The 21,386-nt window shown below is 45.0% G+C and overlaps 1 protein-coding gene across 1 annotated transcript in view; it reads right to left on the bottom strand.

Moving 5' to 3' along the window:
* Positions 1-21,033, bottom strand: part of C1R (complement C1r) — a 42,132-nt gene extending 21,099 nt beyond the window's left edge. Inside the window, exons 1-8 of the mRNA XM_089662940.1 lie at positions 21,003-21,033; positions 20,703-20,886; positions 18,138-18,354; positions 15,687-15,873; positions 14,195-14,338; positions 12,976-13,172; positions 5,815-5,962; positions 3,803-3,924 (exon numbers count right to left, since the gene is read on the bottom strand). Coding sequence (XP_089519066.1) covers positions 3,803-3,924; positions 5,815-5,962; positions 12,976-13,172; positions 14,195-14,338; positions 15,687-15,873; positions 18,138-18,354; positions 20,703-20,704 — 1,017 coding nt within the window. The 5' untranslated portion in view covers positions 20,705-20,886; positions 21,003-21,033. The remainder of the gene's footprint in view (positions 1-3,802; positions 3,925-5,814; positions 5,963-12,975; positions 13,173-14,194; positions 14,339-15,686; positions 15,874-18,137; positions 18,355-20,702; positions 20,887-21,002) is intronic.
* Positions 21,034-21,386: the final 353 nt, after the last annotated feature.

The following is a 21,386-nucleotide window of genomic DNA, read 5'->3' as shown; positions in this document are numbered from 1 at the left end:
TCCTGCTGATACTTTACTCTCCTGCTGACCCAAACACCAGGACTGGAAGGCATGTGCATTCGTGTACATCCCGCTCCCATCTTACTTTCCTCACCCTCCTTCTCCTAACCTCTGGGGATATCTCCCCAAACCTTGGTCCTCCACTATCTCACCCCCACACCAGGCGTCCTCTTTCTTCCGGGAATAGCCGCAATCCCCTCAATTTAATATTGGTTCCCGTGCTCCCAAAAACCACCCTCCCTTTTTCAAGTGCGCTCTGGAATGCCCGCTCTGTCTGTAATAAGCTCACCTCTGTCCATAACCTTTTTGTCTCCCGCTCCCTTAACCTGCTAGGAATTACAGAAACCTGGCTTCAAGCAGCAGATTCTGCTTCTCCCGCAGCACTTTCCTATGGAGGCCTTCTCTGGACCCACTCACCCGGACCCAGTGGTTGCAAAGGTGGTGGAGTTGGTTTGCTTCTATCCCCACTGGGCACCTTTTAAGTCCTCCATAACCCTCCCTCTCTATCCTTCTCTTCTTTCGAGACTCACTGCATCTGGCTGTTTCTCCCATTTCTCTGAGGATTGCAGTGATCTATCGGCCTCCTGGACCGGTGTCCCGCTTTCTTGATGATTTCTCTGCCTGGCTACCCTACTTTCTCTCCTCTGAACTACCCACTATCATTCTCAGAGATTTTAACATCCCTATTAATGTCAACAACCCGGCTACATCCCAACTCTTCAACCTAACCTCATCTTTTGCATTAGCACAATGTATACAGTCCTCCACTCACTCTGATGGGAATACATTAGACCTTGTTTTCTACCGTCTTTGCACTCCCTACAACCTCACAAACACCCCCTTTCCTCTCTCTGATCACAATCTCATCACCATCAGTCTCCTCATCTTCAAACACCTATCCCTCCAAGCAGCAAACAATTACCCGCAGAAACCTTCACAACTTGAACCCTGCTCCTTTCCACATTGCAACTGACCAACTCTATGACAGAATCTCTCCCCTGTCCTGCCCTGACCTGGCCACTGCTGTCTATAACAGTTCGCTTTTATCTGCATTAGATTCACTTGCTCCTCTAACTACACGAAGCATCAGGCCACGACCGTTACAACCTTGGCAGACTGACGACACCAGAAATCTTAAATGACATAGTCGTGCGCTGGAGCGATTGTGGCGTAAAACCAAATCTCAACAAGCATTCACCCTATATAAATCTGCTCTCTTAACACACAATTCCTCCATCCATGCTGCCAAACAAGCCTACTTTGTCACTCTTATTAATACCTTGTCATCCTGTCCTCGTCGTCTCTTCTCTACTTTTAACTCTCTACTTTCTCCACCCCCACCCAGTACCTCATTCACTGCTCACGAGATTGCAAATCATTTCAAAAACAAGATTGATGCAATTCGTAGGGGCATCTCCACTGCACAGACATCCATCCCACTTAGCATACCTTATACTAAACCTCCCTCAACACTTTCCTCTTCTGACCTCGCTACTACCGAAGAGGTCACTAAGGTTTTCTCAGAAGTCTGTCTCACTACCTGCCCCCTGGATACTGTCCCTTCACAACTACTACGGTCACCCTCTTCTTCCATCCTATGCTCCCTTACTCACATCTTCAATCTCTCCCTCTCTACTGGTGCCTTCCCCTCCCCTCTAAAGCACGCACAGATCACTCCCATACTTAAAAAGCCCTCCCTGGACCCCACCGACCTGAACAACTTAAGACCCATCTCCCTGCTGCCATTTACCTCTAAACTAGAACGCTTAGTCTACAATCGCCTGAGCTCCCACCTCACCGACAAAAGACTTCTTGACCCTCTACAGTCTGGCTTTCGCTCACTACACTCCATTGAAACTGCCCTACTAAACCTCACTAATGATCTACTAACTGCTAAAACCAATGGCCACTACTCCGTACTTTTACTACTTGTCCTCTCTGCGGCTTTTGATACGGTTGACCAACCCCTCCTCCTCAAAAAACTCCACGCTCTTGGCCTCAGAGACTCCGCTCTCTCCTGGTTCTCCTCCTACCTATCGCAGCGCTCCTTCAATGTTACCTATAACACTGCCTCCTCCTCTTCACTCCCTCCTTCTGTAGGGGTCCCTCAAGGTTCTGTCCTTGGACCCCCTCTCTTCTCCATCTACACCTCCTCCCTTGGTCACTTGATAAACTTGCACGGCTTAATTTACCATCTCTATGCTGATGAAACACAAATCTATCTTTCTACCCCTCACCTCACCCCTTCAATCTCCTCTCGCATTACTAACCTACTAAATGACATATCGGCATGGATGTCACTCCACTTCCTCAAACTCAATCTTTCCAAAACTGAGCTCTTAGGCTACGTTCACACTAGCGTTGTGTGCAGGCGGCAGAGAGGCATTTGGGAAGCGTTTTTACCGTTTCCCAAACGCCTCTGCCAATTCTGCACATTACAGCACATGGTGCTGTTCTAACGGGAGTGTTTGCATCGCGTCGCGTTGCGGCAAAACGGACGCTTCTGGTCGAGTCAGGAGGCGTTGAAGCCTCCTATTCTAGTCTATGGTGCCGCTCCACAAACGCCCGGCCGGCGTTTGCGGTGCGGTTGCGACGCGTTTGCAGAGCGGTAACACCATTCAAACTGCATTATAGGCGTTTGTGGGGCGTTTTTAACACTCGGCAAATGCCTAGCAACTTCCGCTAAACCGTGCATGCGGCGTTTGCGGAGCGTGCCAAACACTATAGGGGCGTTTGGCAAGCGTTGGTAAAACGGCCAAGTGTGAACGAGACCTTAGTATTCCCCCCATCCCGTGTCCCCTCCCCTGACTTCTCCATCAAGATCAATAACACAGTCATCAGTCCCTCCCCTCATGCCAGGGTACTAGGTGTCATCCTAGACTCCCATCTGTCCTTTCAGTCCCAAATCCAATCACTGTGCAAATCTTGTGGACTTCACCTCCACAACATCTCCAAGTTACGACAGTTCCTAACCTCGGAAACCACTAAGCAACTTATTCGCTCCCTTGTCATATCTCGCCTCGACTATTGTAACTCCCTCCTTACTGGCCGACCTCATCGCAGGCTATCCCCTCTTCAGTCTATCATGAATGCTGCTGCCAGAATCAGACACCTTACTAACTGTTCTGTATCAGCCATCCCTCCCTGCCAATCCCTCCACTGGCCTCCACTCAGTGTCCTCCATCCCTCCCTGCCAATCCCTCCACTGGCTTCCAGTTGCCCAACAGATAAAATTCAAAACACTAACAATAACATATAAAGCCATTTATAACTGTGCCCCAAAATACATCACTGATCTTGTCTCTAAATATCACAAAAACGGACTCTCTGCTCCTCGCATGACCTCCTACTCTCTAGCTCCCTTGTCTCCTCCTCCCATGCTCATCTCCAGGACTTCTCCAGAGCTTCCCCCATGCTCTGGAACTCTCTACCCCAATTTATCAGACTATCGCCTACTCTGCTCACTTTTAGGCGAACCCTGAAAACCTATCTCTTCAGGGAAGCCTATCCTGCCCTCAGCTAATAATGGAATTATTACTCTTCCTACCAGTCCATCCCCCACAGTTACTACCTTTTGTACCACTAGCCCCTCCTTCCTAGATTGTAAGCTCCAAGGAGCTGAGCCCTCAAATCCCTCTTGTATTGAACTGTATTGCTGCTGTATTGTCTCCCGTTATATAAGCGATGAGCAAACTGTTGGCGCTATATAAATTCTGTACAATAATAATAATATGCATGCAATCAAATCCCAACAAACCGTACAAGACAGATTTCCAGAAGCTTTTCAAACGGTTATACTGACCTCCATCAGCTGATATCCTGTTTTGCAAGACACCACAATATAGTCTCTCATCTGATACTCCCTCTGCACAGGACTGACAATGGAAAATGTATCCAGGGTGGTGGGAGTTGGACATTTGGCAGCTGGGGGAAAATAAGTAAAATTTTAGGAATCTGTTATCAGAGCTGAACTGCTACAGGTTACAAATGATATGTTCTTAATAATTACCTTTTCCTGGGAATAAGTCTTGGAGCTACTTAAAGTGGAACTTCACTTAGGGCCCCTCTACGACAATATCAAATGATATTTTCGCTAAAATGGCTCGGCTGCAATGCTATGCTTCACAGCCATGGCAGAAATTATACCCCCATTGAACAAGACCCATCAAAGGTCACTAGCACTGCTCTGTAAGCGCTCCGCATCCGTGGGCAAAGCACGTGGTAGCAGAGTGCTAGTGCGGGGTTAAAGCAGGTGGTGAGGAGGCAATATGCCTCCTCACTGCCTGTTAAATGCTCTCTAAGGAGTGATCCAAATGCTGACCGCTCTTCAGGGAGCAAAGCACATTTAACTGAGTCCTTAGATTATTTTTTTATTTTCTTAGAATTGTAATTTGTTTAAATTTATTTTTGGCACCTTTGGGGAGTGGGGGGTAGGGAGGGGGCCGGGGGGAGAAGTAGGTACATGATTTTGACAGGTATCCGCTCCCCACTTCTGCAGCGATCACCTAAGCGATCAGAATTTGAAGTGGTCCCCCCCCCTATATTCCCTGTAGTCTTTTGTAACAAGTGAAGACTACGGGACAATTCACAAGGCGCAGCGCAACTCGCACATGAGCAGTGGGCACCTGGCTGTGAAGCCGCAGCTGTCACAGATGGGTGCCCACACTTAAGATGCCGGCATTGGGGTTAGAGGACGGCCGGTGAAACTGGGTGCGGTGAGGACACCGCTGGATCAAGGGACAGGTAAGTGGCTGTTTTTTAAAAGTCAGCAGCTACAAAATTGTAGCTGCTGACTTTTATTTTTTTAACTTTTTGACTGCAGCTCCACTTTAAATTAAGTACTCTGTGATTCGGGTATTTTCCTTATATTTATTGATGTTACTTTTTGCAATCAGGGGTTAGTTCAACTTTTTGTAAGGTCCCTCCCTTGGGTGGGTATGGTGGGTGGAGTTAGTAACTTTATATGTTATGGGGTAGTAAGAGCCTGAGGCAAAGGGTCATGGGAAAAGGCTACCCCTGTTATACAGACATGTAAGCCTGTGGCCTTTGGAAGTGAACCCTTCGGGGTAAGTCCATAACAAGCTCTGATGGAGAACCCACCTACAGGGGACAGTGAGGACCATGGAGGAGCTGGGCAGCCATCCTGTGGTATTAATGGACTTGCACTGTGTGGAACATGTATGTCAGGGCTGGAAGAGCAAATGTGAAGATCATGTGTCCAAACAACCATTAATTAACCGCGGATAGGGACAAAAGTCTAAACCTGTGACCAGGATTGAACAGCTGTCCCTAAAGGCAGGTAACTGCTGGATATGCAGATATATGCTTACAGCCACAGCTCCTTTCAGCCTGTCATTGAGTCCAACAGGCTGAGCAGCTGGGATCCAGTCTTGGGTATCTGCAGGATACTACACCGATGTAGGACTTGTGAATAAGCCTCAGGACTTGTGAATCAGCCTGTAAAACTACCGTCATTTTTGTCTTCCATGTTGACTCCAGTCCAATGCATATCATGAAAATGGCAAAATCTCCTGATTTTTTCCAAGGTTTGGGGGAAGTGAAAACAAGCTTTGGGGAAAGTGAAAATCAGTTTGGTTCATCCTTCCTGGCCATACACACAAGGAAACATGAAGACGAGCGGTGGTGTGTAAAGCATTTACAATGTTTCAGCAAAACTTTTTGGCAAAGCCTTCTTGAAGCCATTAAAGGCAAGACATGGCTCTGGTAGTTGGTGCACTGTGGGGGCATTTGACTATAATGAAGCGGGTAAATCAATTATAATGAGGCTGAAGGATGGACAGCGCCTAGTCTTACTTTGGGTCGTGTAGCGCAGTTTCCACCCTTTGCTGTCACCGGAGTCATCAGTGTGGAATAGGATGTCCACCTTGTTGCTCAGAGTCTTCAGAGTTCCAGGAGACTTCCGTCCACAATACGTACCCAGCAGGGTGCCGCCGGCAAACACCTGAGAGCAGGGACAAGAATGTTAGAGCCAAATAGAGCACAGCACAGTGTTATCACCTACTTTAGTGCACTGGGGTTGTAGGCTCAGTTACAACCAGGGACACCACTCTCTTTAACTAAGCCCTTAGTTGTGCACTTATATGACTGTGTTTTATGAGAATTTCAACTCTTCTGAGGCTGATGTGAATTTCTCAGGGTACTCTGTGAAGCACTGTTGGTGCCATATTACATACAAAAATTGGAAATAGTTACTGTGGAGGCACACTGCTAGATGGAAGTAGAAAACAGCAACAGAGTAAGGTAGAGGATGTGTGTGGCTAGGTGCAGCATGGTGTGGCAGCAGTAATGACACAGAGGCTGATTGCAGATAACTCAAACTTGTATTGCAGAAAATACTCAATTATAAACAACCCCAGCGGGAGAGCTCCGCTCCGGGTAACCTCTCACAGTGCTGTATAATGTATAGATGCAGCTGGTAAAGATGCACCGACAGTGTCTGTCTCAAGGGGGTAAAATGCGGCCTGTCCAGCCCCAATTGGGAGGCTTCCATGCAGGATTGTGTGTCCTTATCCTGTTCTCACACGTCAGGAACCTTTCCTTCCCATTAATCACTTTTCTCTGACAGACGGATCCTCTTTTCCTACTCTGGCCACCTCACAAAATGCATGCCAGATCCTAGCTGCAGGGACTTATAAAGGCTCTGCTGACCTAAGATGGCCACCAGGGGTCATCTGAAGGCAATGCAGCCAACCAGTTATTTATCAAACTCATATTCTCTGAAATAAAATACACTAAAATGGATTTTAATGCAAAAAAACACATTACACCAATTTGTTTGACAAAATATAAAAGATGGGGTTGCATCGAGTAAATAGATACCAAATATGTCAAGTCTGAAAATTGCACATGTCCATGTAACTGGAAAAAGGTATGGTACCCCAAATTCTCCATAGGCAACACTTTAAAAGCCTTTACAGGTCATCAGTTTAGAGTAAACAAAAGAGTGATAGCCCCACAATTATTGTTCTCACGCCGCCGTTCACGATACCTCACAGGTGTGGCGCAATTGCTATTTACATACACGTGCTTGCCCTTCGCTAAGCTTTTTATATGGGATATGTGTGGGGGTGACAGGGGTACTTTTAATTTTTTTTTCTTTATTTTATGTCATTCTTTTTCGTAATTTTTTTTAACCTTTTTTACTATCACAAGGGAGCTAACAAGGTGCAAACAATGTAGTCCAGTTAGGATTTCCATCTAATTTAATCATTTTTATTTGTCAATTCGCCTGAAAGATTTCACGTTCATTGTTTTTCACCGAGCAAGTTCATCAAACCAGACCTGACCCAGCGTCCATTTATGTGCAATGGAAATTAAATATTCACCAACTGTTTTGTTTATTGAATTGCGACCTTCGTGGCCCTGATACTTGACTCTGTGTTCTGTCTCCCAAAAGAAAAACTCCGGCCTTAGAAAGAATTATTAACATAATATCAGCCTGTCCCTTCACTTATTATTTTAGTTGTCGAATTTTGGTCCACTTTTATCCTTCAATAAGTTTTTTAGCACAAAAAAAGAAGAAAAGAAGACAAAAAATATACAAAATATGAACATTCAGTGTGTACAATGTCCATATGACTGCATAATATAGGCCGTATACGGTATATGCCAAGTAGGCACCACAATACAAGGTAAGTTCCAATAAGTAGACAGAAACACAAGGACCCTGACAGATATCCAAGACAATTCAAGTAAACATAGAATTGAAAAGTATCTCATGAGAGATGCATATGTAACCTGACGTAACTTTGAAAAATAAGGATAAGAACCTAATTCTTCCCTTCATAAGAACCATCCCAACTTATCCAGAATAATAGCCATTAGGTGCCCTTATAAAAACAATTCAAAGACTATGAAAAAGGCGTGGTAGGTAAAGAATTAGGAAAATAGAAAAAGAAAGAATGGTAAAAAGGGTAAAATGCCTGACCACAATCCCACACTCCCCTACTCACCGACCAGCATACTAAGATGGACATTGCACAAGATGGACTAAGATGGACATTACACAAGATGAACTAAGATGGACATTGCACAAGATGGACTAAGATGGACATTGCACAAGGTGGACTAAGATGGACATTACACAAGATGAACTAAGATGGACATTGCACAAGATGGACTAAGATGGACATTGCACAAGATGGACTAAGATGGACATTGCACAAGATGGACTAAGATGGACATTGCACAAGATGGACATTGCACAAGATGGACATTGCACAAGATGGACTAAGATGGACATTGGACAAGCAGCACAACAATGGATCCCATTTTTTTTTAAGTTTGGCATGTTTATCCCAAAGGACACTAGGTTTTCAAGCAACATGATCCAGGTAGGTTTAGGCTTTATTATAGATAGGTCTATCATAGGGATCTTCCAAGCATTGGCAACAGAAATTTTAGCCATCAAATTGTATTTGGGAATGCTGTCCACAGGTTCGTGTAGAACAGCTACATGAGCTTGTTTTAGGAAGATTGATCTTTGTCACTGAATACATTAAAGTTTACACTCTCGTCCAAAAGTGCCTAAGCCTACGTAAAGTCCATCATGTGTGGAGCATTGTTCCCTCCTGGCCAAAACCTCGAAAACACCTAGAGGACACCTCGAGGGACATTTTGGGTAGCCTGGCTGGGACTAGGTACCAACGTGAGAGGACCTTATAACTAGCTTCTATCAAATGTACATTCCTAATTCCCTTTTTTATTCTAATGGTCCATACATTCCAGTCCTTGACTTTAGGTCCACTTTTGACAAAGTCTGCAGGCATCATCCAGGACTCAACATTTGTTGACCTAGGAGGAACCCTTGAAGTGACTTTCAAGGGCTAAAATTAATTCATCGGTGGTTGGTGGCAAGAATGCCCCTTTCATTGATGGTCAGTGGAAAGAATGCTTCTTACATTGGTGGTCATTGAAAAGAACATCTCCTACATTGCTGGTAACTGGGAAGAATGCCCCTTATATTGGGTGTTATTAGAAAGAAAGCCCTTTCATTGGTGGTCAGTGGGAAGAATGTTCTTTAAATTGGTCGTCAGTGGCAAGAATGTTACTTACACTGGTGGACAGTGGAAAGAACATCTCCTACAATGCTGGTCAGTGAGAAGAATGCCCCTTATATTGGCAATCAAGGGGAAAAATGCTCTTTACATTGGTGATCAGTTGGAAGAATGCCCCTTACATTGATGGTCAGTGGGAAGAATGCCCCTTACATTGGTGGTCAGTGGGAAGAATGCTCCTTACATTGGTGATCAGTGGGAAGAATGTCCCTTACATTGGTGATCAGTGGGAAGAATGTCCCTTACATTGGTGGTCAGTGGGAAGAATGTCCCTTACATTGGTCAGTGGGAAGAATGTCCCTTACATTGGTGGTCAGTGGGAAGAATGTCCCTTACATTGGTGGTCAGTGGGAAGAATGTCCCTTACATTGGTGGTCAGTGGGAAGAATGTCCCTTACATTGGTGGTCAGTGGGAGGAATGTCCCTTACATTGGAGGTCAGTGGGAAGAATGTCCCTTACATTGGGGATCAGTGGGAAGAATGTCCCTTACATTGGTGGTCAGTGGGAAGAATGCTCCTTACATTGGTGATCAGTGGGAAGATTGTCCCTTCCATTGGTGATCAGTGGGAAGAATGTCCCTTCCATTGGTGATCAGTGGGAAGAATGTCCCTTACATTGGTGGTCAGTGGGAGGAATGTCCCTTACATTGGAGGTCAGTGGGAAGAATGTCCCTTACATTGGGGATCAGTGGGAAGAATGTCCCTTACATTGGGGGTCAGTGGGAAGAATGTCCCTTACATTGGTGGTCAGTGGGAAGAATGTCCCTTACATTGGTGGTCAGTGGGAAGAATGCTCCTTACATTGGTGATCAGTGGGAAGATTGTCCCTTCCATTGGTGATCAGTGGGAAGAATGTCCCTTACATTGGTGATCAGTGGGAAGAATGTCCCTTACATTGGTGATCAGTGGGAAGAATGTCCCTTACATTGGTGATCAGTGGGAAGAATGTCCCTTACATTGGTGATCAGTGGGAAGAATGCTCCTTACATTGGTGATCAGTGGGAAGAATGTCCCTTCCATTGGTGATCAGTGGGAAGAATGTCCCTTACATTGGTGATCAGTGGGAAGAATGTCCCTTCCATTGGTGATCAGTGGGAAGAATGTCCCTTACATTGGTGATCAGTGGGAAGAATGTCCCTTACATTGGTGGTCAGTGGGAAGAATGCTCCTTACATTGGTGATCAGTGGGAAGAATGTCCCTTCCATTGGTGATCAGTGGGAAGAATGTCCCTTACATTGGTGATCAGTGGGAAGAATGTCCCTTCCATTGGTGATCAGTGGGAAGAATGTCCCTTACATTGGTGATCAGTGGGAAGAATGTCCCTTCCATTGGTGGTCAGTGGGAAGAATGTCCCTTACATTGGTGATCAGTGGGAAGAATGTCCCTTACATTGGTGGTCAGTGGGAAGAATGTCCCTTACATTGGTGATCAGTGGGAAGAATGTCCCTTACATTGGTGATCAGTGGGAAGAATGTCCCTTACATTGGTGATCAGTGGGAAGAATGTCCCTTACATTGGTGGCCATTGACAAGAATACCCCTTACGTTGGTGGTTAGTGGAAAGAATGCACCTCTATAGACAGCTATAGAAAGAAGATCTGCAAAGTAGTGTTGGACCTGTATTTAGACAGACACCCTCAGCTGGGAGGTAAATCAGCCACAAGCACTGGAGGAATTCTGCTTAAGAAAGGCTGATCCAGACGAGAACATATTGTATGTGAAACGTTTTCCACTGCATACCAATCTGTAAAGTTACAGTGTACTAGTAGCTTAAAATATGCTGTGGAATCTTCAGCTTGTCCATTCAGATAAAGCCTTGTATTCTGTGACAAGGATACAAGTCATTTTCTGAATAGAGGAGTTAAAGAGCAAGCAACCCCTATCATTACTGTACTGGCAGCAGAACTCACAGCAGCTGACCCAGAAGATCAAAGCCAACAATGGTATGTAGCATTATACAACCAAGATTGTTAGCTTCCCCAGCAACCCTCCATATACCAAGGATTATAGGTAACTAAGCTGGACAGCTTTCGTATGCGTTACTGACCAATAACTTTCCAATTTTCTGATAAATCAGTAGCAGGCACTATAATTTAAAATATCACAAAAATGTAATTCTCTTACAACAATCAACACTTAGGTGCCTATTTATAAAATTGCATGTAAATTTGTTCTTTGCAAATACGGCAAAATTAATGTTCTTAGGCTACATCATCTGCAACTTAAATGTATAAATGCAGAAAATACAGCAATAAGGCCATCAGATGGAGCTGAGGAGCATAGTTATTTTCTATTATAGCCTGCACCATCTAGAGGCCATAATGTGGTAATTTTGCATAAAGCGGAGTTCCACTCACTCTGTAAAAAAAAATAAAACAGCCACTCACCTGTCCCTTGATCCTGCGGTGTCCTCCCTGCAGCCCGTTTCACCAGCCGCCTGGTGTTCCAGTCACTGGCATCTTCAGCGTGTGGGAACCCAGCTTTGACAGCTTGCGGCTTCACAGCCGGGTGCCCACTGCGCATGCGCGAGTAGCGCTGCGCTTCCTGAATGGGCCCGTAGTCTTCTGGGACCTGTCATGTGCCCCAGAAGACTACAGGGAGGGAGGGAGGGAGGACAACTTCTGCTTCCGATTGCCTAGGTGATCGCAGCAGAAGTGAAAGCGGGTACCTGTCAATTTCGGATACCCGCTCCCCAAAAGGTGCCAATCCTTAATAGGGAGCAGGGGACCAGTCTTTAAAGCGGAAACTTCCCCTTTTGGGTGGAGCTCCACTTTAAAAACCATTTGATTTTGCCCAATTTACCCAGAACTAATTCACATGCAGTTTTATTACATTCAGCGCTATGCAATTCTTTTATCAATACCCCCCTAATGAATCATCCTCTTCTGAATACGTTATATTATATCAGCACTTGTTAAATGAGGGTATTTGTCAGACTGGATAGAATACAGACACGGAGGAGAAACCCCACAAAACTATATGTACTACAAATGATAAAATACGAAGCCTCAAATGTGTAAAAATGTCAAAATCACAACAGGTATACATTAGAAAAATAAATGTGTACACCCTTTAATAAGGACCTGAACTCAACTGATTTGCTATCTTATAGGGCACATCTACCTGGCACTGTGCTGTTAAGCAGCACCCTGAAAATTTTACCTTTTGTCCTAAATTTCTCCTGAAAAATAGCAGTGCACTTCCTGTGCCTTGATCCTCATAGCTGCATATCTGCAGTGTGAGATGATCTAAGGCACTGACGCCTCTGTCTGATAGTCTCAGGAAATTTGGATTTCTTTTTGGGGATATCACTATTCTGATGATCACTGTTCTCTTTGCTGGAGAGGAAGCTGTTCCTGGTGACTTGTAGTACAAGGATCTCCTTGCTTTATTCTGTGGATCTGGGCTTCCTCAACAAAACCTGCTGTTTCTTGACCACTCTCTTACCAGTCTTTAGCTATCCAGTCATCAATAGACAGCTCTGACATGAGGAAGCAAAACCCTGCCTCTACTAAAGATGGCTGCCTCCACACAGAGCAAAGTATGGCAAGTCAGTAATGAGGGAGCATCAGCAGTAGGAAGGCCATAGGAAATATTATTGACTATTCCTTTGCCCTCTTCTTGCCTTTTTGAGAACAGCTTCCACAGTTGAGGTCCTGCTCAAACGTGGTCCTAAAGCTGGTCACACATCTTCCAATTTGATTGCACAATCTCCATTATTTTTACCAACAGCTTTGTAGCATAAGGACTCGCCTGATTATTTAAATAGGTCATTGGACTGCTCAGGTCTTGGTAAATGTTGAGTAGGTACTGAGCTTGTAAAGTAATATTGCACGTTAAGTGGCCACCTTTAGTCAGTAACATTGGAATGTAATGAGGGAAATAATTATAGCCTCACCTTTAAAGTGTCGTAGGGACATGGAGCCCGCGGGTGAAAGTCTATGTCAAAGGTTTCCACGAAAGAGATGGAAATTTGGAACCCTTCTTCCACGCGGATGCTGTAGTTGCAGTTGAGGTCTGCAGGGTATGGCTTGGGGTATCCTGGGCTGGAGATGTATCCAGATTCCTCCGTGAACAGCTGACTGCTACAATCCACTGAATGAGAAGACACAATATACAGAACTGTCCATCTATTATCCTTTTTACAATGTTCCATAAGAAGCTTAAGGGTCCCAGAACAAAGACACGCTGACACTTGGGGCTCCAGAACAAAGACATGCTAACACTTGGGGCTCCAGAACAAAGACACACTGACACTTGGGGCTGCAGAACAATGGCACACTGACACTTGGGGGTCCCAAAACAATGACACACTGACACTTGGGGGTCCCAAAACAATGACACACTGACACTTGGAGGTGCAGAACAATGACACACTGACATTTGGGGGTCCCAAAACAATGACACACTGATGCTTCAAGGTCCAGAACAATGAGACACTGACAATTGGGGGTCCTTAACAATGAAACACTGACACTTGGGGATCTCAAAGCAATGACAGACTACCACTTGGTGTCCTAGAACAATGAAACACTGACACTTGGGTGTCCTTGGACAATGACACACTGACACTTGGGGGTCTGTAACAATGACACACTGACACTTGGGGGTCTCAAAACAATGACACACTACCACTTGGTGTCCTAGAACAATGACACACTGACACTTGGGGGTCTGAAACAATGACACACTAACACTTTGGGGTGCAGAAAAATGACACACTTTGAGGTCCCAGAACAATGACACACTAACACTTGGGGTGCAGAACAATGACAGACTTGGAGGTCCCAGAATAATGACACACTAACACTTGGGGGGTGCAGAACAATGACACAATGCAACTTGGGGGTGCAGAACAATGACACACTTTGAGGTCCCAGAATAATGACACACTAACACTTGGGGTGCAGAACAATGACAGACTTGGAGGTCCCAGAACAATGACACAATGACACTTGGGGGTGCAGAACAATGACAGACTTGGAGGTCCCAGAACAATGACACAATGACACTTGGGGGTGCAGAACAATGACACACTTTGAGGTCCCAGAACAATGACACAATGAAACTTGGGGTCTTGTCTAAACAAAGCTGAACATCACTGATATCAGACATACCTTTGCAGGTTCTCTTGTCATTCTGTAGTTTGTATCCTGGCAGACAGGAGCAGAAGTAGCCCCCTATATAGTTGTGGCAGACATGCTGGCATGGTGGGGTCCATGACGCACTGATATCATTGGGAAGAGCACACTCATCATTGTCTATAGGGGGACAACAGAGGGTGCAAGATGAAAAATTAGAACATTGCAATAAATTTATAAAAAGCATGCAAATGGAAGATAAGAAACACACCACAGCAGGGATTGGTTGTCCTTAGAATGCTTATCAAATGTTTATACAACTTTCCCCTTGAGAGGTGTTCTCATATAGCAGACTTGGGTATTTTTAATCATCGTTGCTGACATAAGGGTGAAGGTGTTATAAATCTGTCTGTTCTTCCATCCATATCCCTGGGCATGCTCATTTCAAGTTTTGTTGATAGACATAGGGCTATATTTATTATAATGGCGCCTGTAGGCCAGTGCCTAGGCCAAGAAGGTTGTAGGAGGTAGCACTGAGCCTTGAAATGTATAAATTGTTTTAGCTTTCCCTACGTTGTGTGCTTTTTCTGGCCACCTTGGAACAATTCTGTCTAAATTCTGTAATAGAATTGTAGAGGCAAAGGGGTACATAGGATGTTGAGAAGTCAGAAGACTCTTAATGGTTCAGCAAACGTGAAACCATTTTTTGTTAGGAATATAGCTCTGCATATAAAGCAGACCTCATACTGCTTTCAAATGTATTTTAACATTAGTATTTACTTTAATAATCACATGACACTAGGAATGGAGCTTCTTTAAAAGGTCTTCATCATCCTTTTGTGTCCAGAGTAGGAATGAGCTTGGGTTTGGCCCCAAGTTCAGGTAAATTCAGAAGTCAACTGTCAGTGCCGGGCCAATGAGCTGTGGAAAGAGGAATACACGTACACAAAGGAGTTGAAATGTTTGTGACATCATTAATCTAATATGGCCACATGGCCTTATTACATCAATGTCATTAACCTAATGGGGAAGATTTACAAAAAGTGGAGAGTGCAAAATCTGGCGCAACTCTGCATGGTAGCCAATCAGCTTCTAACTTCAGATTGTTCAGTAAAGCTTTGACAATAAATCATGGAAGCTGATTGGTTACTATACAGAGCTGCACCAAATTTTGCACTCTCCACTTTTAGTAAATCAACCCCAATATGTCCATGTGCCATATTATGTCAATGACGTTACAAACATTCTTTCCTCTTTGTATATGTTCAGCTGCAATCAGGGAATGATTGGCCCAAGAATGACAGCTGTCTTCCGGGTTCAGATGAACCCATGTTGGGTCCAAGTCCAACATCATCATTAGTCTAAAGCAGCGTAATGTCTAAATATTGCCTTGAGAAGATGGTATGACCATGACAAAATGCAAATCACCAACTACTCCAATCAACTATGTAGTCTGCACAACCAGAGAGGTGTAAGGAACAAAATCAGATTATCCACAAGGAAACCTAAGCAGAAGCCCACTACCTACCCACTGCCTGGTAGTAGGCTTGGAATCCTGGGTAAAGGATGGTGGAGCCATGCTCCTCATTGGAAAAGTCAGACTGGAATTCAAGTCTCATTTGTTTGCCTTCAGAGACAAAAAGACGATGACCAGGGTGAGATTTAGACTTTGGTGGGCCACAGAACTGCCCCAGTTCCTTGTTGTCTGCCCAAACCTGCCGAAAGAAGATTGGGATAAAAGTGGTGAGTGCAAAGTATGAAGCTGATTGCAAAAACGTGAAGACTTCAAAAAAAGTAATTTCTGCATTTTCTCACTTATTTAAATTGAACCTCACCTTGAGTTAGGGTGTTGGACTTCAAAATTGGTGGATGTTTCAAGGGAATTAATTGATTACTGAGGCAGCTCTTTTATGACTGATGGGACTCTTATAGGTTCCCTGGGAGAGTCAGTGTATGTGAAGTGAAATTAGTACCAAGCCATAGGGATTGGTCTAGATACAGCATAATATTTGTTTGCCACAAAAAGTGAGTCTATCAAGAGTTGGGTAATGTTTGGGTTTAATTCGCAGTAACCTGTAGATAGAAAGTTCATTAAGTCAGGTTGTCTGGCAGCAACAGAATTGAGGAGGTAGACAGGTAGACTGGCAATGCTGAGCAATCCTATGTCACACAGACTAACCTAACTGAAACAGTTGCTGTGGTTTATCCTGTTATCTCAGGAGTTGTTCAACAGAGAAGTCATGTCTAAGAAGTAAAATATTAGGGCTGACAAGACCTGCGCAGATAATCACATTGAAAAAAAAAAATGAAAGGTCCAGTTTATAACTAATCCATTTCCAATACATACATCTCAAATCCTGATGAAAGGAATGTTTTTGGACCCTTGGCGTTTCTTTCGATTGTCCCCCTGACCCTTACTGGAATAAACTAGTATCTGGGTCTTTTAGTAGTTGTGTGGCACTTCAATTAGTTGATGGGTGGCAGGCTGCCTCGGCCGTGGTCATAGTGAGCAGTCGAGCTGACCCCCAAAATTAACGGACCTTTTGGGCAATATGATACCTTTGCCCACAATACGGTCCAATGTGTGGGTGGTGGGCGGAGACCGACCCCCCGGCTGAGCAGCATCACCCCCTCACTCTCAGGGGTTTCAGACACTGGCCTCAGCTTTCTCAGGCTCAACAGCCAGGGGACACCTGCAGAACTCTCACTCTCTTCTAAGCAGCATTCTGATTGAATAAAGGAACCACAAGCCTGAATGTGGTGAATATTCTTTACTTGAAAAGTTCAATAAACTACATGGCTCTTCGTGGATCACAGACCCCAACACAGTTCAACAGTATTAAGGAACACTTGGTCCTATGCCCTGCCGGTGGCTGCTCGTGTCTCTGAAGGAAGGTTCTCACTCTCAGTAGGCTTGCTACTCTTCTTGGGAAAGGAGGGGAAGTACCAAGGGATAGACCAACTCCCCAACGTCTTTCTCTAGGCCTGCACTGACCTGCTGTAGTTGTCTCCTCTCTTGGGGTTAAGATGGGGAGCCCCGGGTACCCTGCCCCAAATAGATGTTGTCTCTTCCATCTGCCTCACCTCCCTTCCTGGTCCTGCCTTATCTCCCAGGGGGAGGAGGTCACCTTAAAGGGAATCCAACTCTACTACCTGCAAACAAATGCACATTACATGACAATCTGAGGAGACCAAGCAGATCCTCTGGAGTGTAGAAGCTGCCTGCCCAGGAACCAGATCACCTACATCAACATCCTTACATTAAAGCGGAGTTCCAGTCAATCTGTAAAAAAATGAAAGTCAGCAGCTACAAAAACTGTAGTTGCTGACTTTTAAAAAAACAGCCACTCAAATGTCCCTCGATCCTGTGGTGTCATCCACACAGCCCATTTTACTGGCTGCCCTGTGTTCTCGGCTCCAGCATCTTCAGTGTGGGCAAGCTTGTGGCTTCACAGCCGTGTGCCCGCTGCGCATGCGCGAGTAGCACTGCACTTTCTGAATGGTTCTGTAGTCTTCTGCGATGCAGCAGGTGTTCCAGAAGACTATGGGGAGGGAGGAGACAACTTCTGCAGCGGGAACGAGTACTCGAAATTGACAGGAAGAATTTGGGTGGAGCTCTGTGAATGTATAGTAATACAAATAAGATAACCTTGCAGTTCCAGAGCTATCTTTCACTTTCCCCAATTAGTAAAATATCTGGGGACAGGAATGATGAACATTTTGACCTAGCAGCACTTGGGTCCTGTGTGCAAGCTGGTGAATTCTCCCATGCTTGGTTGGGGTTCCTACAAGAACACACTGGTTTCTGGCCATAACCCAAGAACATAATGGTAGTTTGATTAGTGTCTACCTGAATGGCCCTAAATGTGTGTCTGTAGGATTGTGGTAGAGACATTCATTTTCTTCCTGGACTGTAAATATTATTAATAAAAACAATAAGGAAAACACATTTCTTAGCATGTATATGTGCCTTTGATACCTTAACAAAGTCATAGGTACAACCATCTGATGGCTCGATGTCAAATACAAGGAACTTCAAAGAGATGTGGTATCCATCGGGGACGGCAATATTCCAGGTGCTGTGATTGTTGTTGGGATATGTTTTAGGGTAATTGGGGGACGCGATGAGCCCATATTGAGATCTCTTGGCTGGAGAACAAGAGATACCTCCAAGAAGAAGAAGCGCCAAAAAGAACCTAGACAACAAAGGCAAAGGTTTCATACCTGCAACAATTATGATTTGTGCCACAAAGGAAGAACTTGTTAGCAGTTTATTGCTGTCATTGGGAAGCTCCCCCTCACATATATGACAACAGGGCAAGAAATGAGTGGGAAGGTGCCACCGGGACAGGAAGACACAGACAGCAATAAAAAAAACAATCGTTCAAACTATTTCCCACTTATGAAAAAACAGTGTTTTTCTGCTTTCTCTGTCCCTGTCATGCTCTCTCTCCCCATGAATGCTGGCACTTTTGGGTTTTACCTGGCAGCTCTCCTGATTGGAATGGCATTCATTTCAAGGAGCATGTGGCTTAGTGTTCCAGCAATGCACCAAGCCCAGCCCCATGCTGGTTCTTAGCTGTATCCTCGTGCCAGTTATCTTTGGAACCTGCCACTTCAGTCTTCGTGCCTCCTTAGTTCCACTGCTCCAGTGTCCGGGTGCTTCATCTGTGCTTGCCTCCAGCCCTTAGCGTGTTTCTCTGTTCCAACTCAGCAGTCCAAGTCCACAATATCTCTGAATCCAGTGTTTCCTGAGATTTCAGTGAACGCCAGAGCATCCTATGTCATCTACTTAATCCAGCATGTCCCTGTGCATCCATTGACTCCAGTGCATCCCAGAACATCCAGTGTCTTCTACTTATCTCTTCTCACCCGTACGCACCCCATGACTGCAGTGCATTCCAGAGAATCCTGTGTCTCTACTGACACCGAGCACCCCAGAGAATGCATCATCTTTTAGTGATCCCTGTGCACTCCTATGCACCCCATGACCACAGTGCACCCCAGAGCATGTGGTGTCTTATAGTGATCCCTGTGCACTCCTATGCACCCCATGACTACAGTGCACCCCAGAGCATGCGGTGTCTTCTAGTGATCCCTGTGCACTCCTATGCACCCCATGACTACAGTGCACCCCAGAGCATGTGGTGTCTTCTAGTGATCCCTGTGCCCTCCTATGCACCCCATGACCACAGTGCACCCCAGAGCATGCGGTGTCTTCTAGTGATCCCTGTGCACTCCTATGCACCCCATGACTACAGTGCACCCCAGAGCATGCGGTGTCTTCTAGTGATCCCTGTGCACTCCTATGCACCCCATGACTACAGTGCACCCCAGAGCATGTGGTGTCTTCTAGTGATCCCTGTGCACCCCATGACTACAGTGCACCCCAGAACATGCGGTCTTCTAGTGATCCCTGTGTACTCCTATGTACCCCATGACTACAGTGCACCCCAGAGCATGTGGTGTCTTCTAGTGATCATTGTTCACTCCTGTGCACCCCGCAACTCAAGAGTGCCCAAGAGCATATAGTGCCTTCTAGAGATCCTGCTCACCCCTATGCACCCCATGACTGCAGTGTACCCCAGAGCATTCTGTGTCTCTACTGACCCCTGTGCAACATTTGCAACTCCAGAGGAGGCCAGAGCACCCAGTGTCTTCTAGTGATTCCTATGCATCCCGTGACTGCAGTGTACTAAAGAGCATTCTGTGTCTCTACTGACCCCTGTAACTCCAGAGGACCCCAGAGCATCCAGTGTCTCTAGTGATCCCTGCTCACCCCTATGCACCCCATGACTGAATTGCATCCCAAAGTATCCTGTGTCTCTACTGACCCCTATGCACCCCATGACCAGAGGCGGACTGACCATTTGGAAACTTGGAAGAGCAGAAATAATAGTCTCACATGTTAACAACCCCCAGGTGACTTTATAGGGATCTTAGAGGCATCTAAACTATATATTTCATATCTACAAATAGACTGAATATTTTTAATACAGGGATAAATCTTTCTGAAACAGCCAGTACTGGGTCCCCTGTATTGCTGGGCCCCATAGCACTACATGATCTGCTATGGCTGTAGTTTTACCGGCAGAGATTTTACAGCTCATTTACTAAACAGGATTATAAAATACTTTTAATTTTGCATTAATAGCCCTTCCCTAAAATGTTCTACCTTTAAAAGACAATAAAACGTATTACCAACTACGAATGGGAGAGTGTAAGCTCTATGAGGGCGGGGACTGGTATGATATGTAAATTGCTGCATAAAACAATTGTTGGCGCTATTAAAAAAGCTACAATAAATAAATAAACATTAGGATATAATTGTATCATTTGAACACAAGGACAGCGTTCGGTGTTCAAAGTCAGGGATATTTCTGGACAAATGATTTCTGAAATTCCTAAATTCTGGAACTACTGGTAGCTACACCGATGGAACCTCTGAACAGATCATTTCATCCTATTCTGTTCTGCATTCTATTGCATCTCATCCACGCTAATCGTAAATAATAAATATCTGCTCCTTGCCGGTAATACTTACATTCTCTGTTCTCTTGCGCGTTTATTCCTTAGAAATGAAAGTTTCAGCAGCAAACAGCGGATGGATCGGGAAGGGGGGAGGGGGTGGAGAAGAGGAGGAGATCAGAGGGGTGCCCAGAACAGTAATGAGCCAAAATCTCTGCTGGAGTTTCAGTCTCTGTCCCTCAGTCCTTTGCTGACCTCTGCTGTACAAATAGAAAAATACAGCGTGGCCAAGGAAAGCATTGACTTAAAAGTGTTCCTAAACCCACGACAGTACAATCAGTCCTTATATACAGGAAAGCATGCTGGTTATACTCACTGTGGAGCCAAAGGGGTTAATCCTCCGCATTGTGTAAAAAGGCTGTTTGATCCTGTCTTCTCTGCCCATCCTCTTGTTGAAATGACCACCTGATACAGACTGAATCACAGGTACATGCTCAGTTTGGTGTGTGTTGCTAAAGAGGTTTTTTTTTTCTTGGGAGGGTGCATGTGATCAGCACAGGGCCAATCAGCACTGTCCAGAGGTTCAGGGGTTTCACATCCTCCTAGAGCAGAAAGAAAACTCCTCCTACAAGCTTTAACCAGTGCTCTGCTGAAGTCACCAGACTGCTCTAACTGCTGATGAGAAAAGGTATATAGCAGTTTATATTTACTAAAATAATTGCATTTCCATGTTGTGTACTGTGGGAGACTGGATATAGTG

Source organism: Staurois parvus, unplaced genomic scaffold (assembly GCF_062004578.1).
Source record: "Staurois parvus isolate SC_StPar_1 unplaced genomic scaffold, SC_StPar_1.0 ptg001590l, whole genome shotgun sequence".
Classification (NCBI taxonomy): Eukaryota; Metazoa; Chordata; class Amphibia; order Anura; family Ranidae; genus Staurois; species Staurois parvus.
The sequence above is the reverse complement of the archived record's forward strand: the minus strand, read 5'-3'. Positions and strand labels throughout refer to the sequence as shown.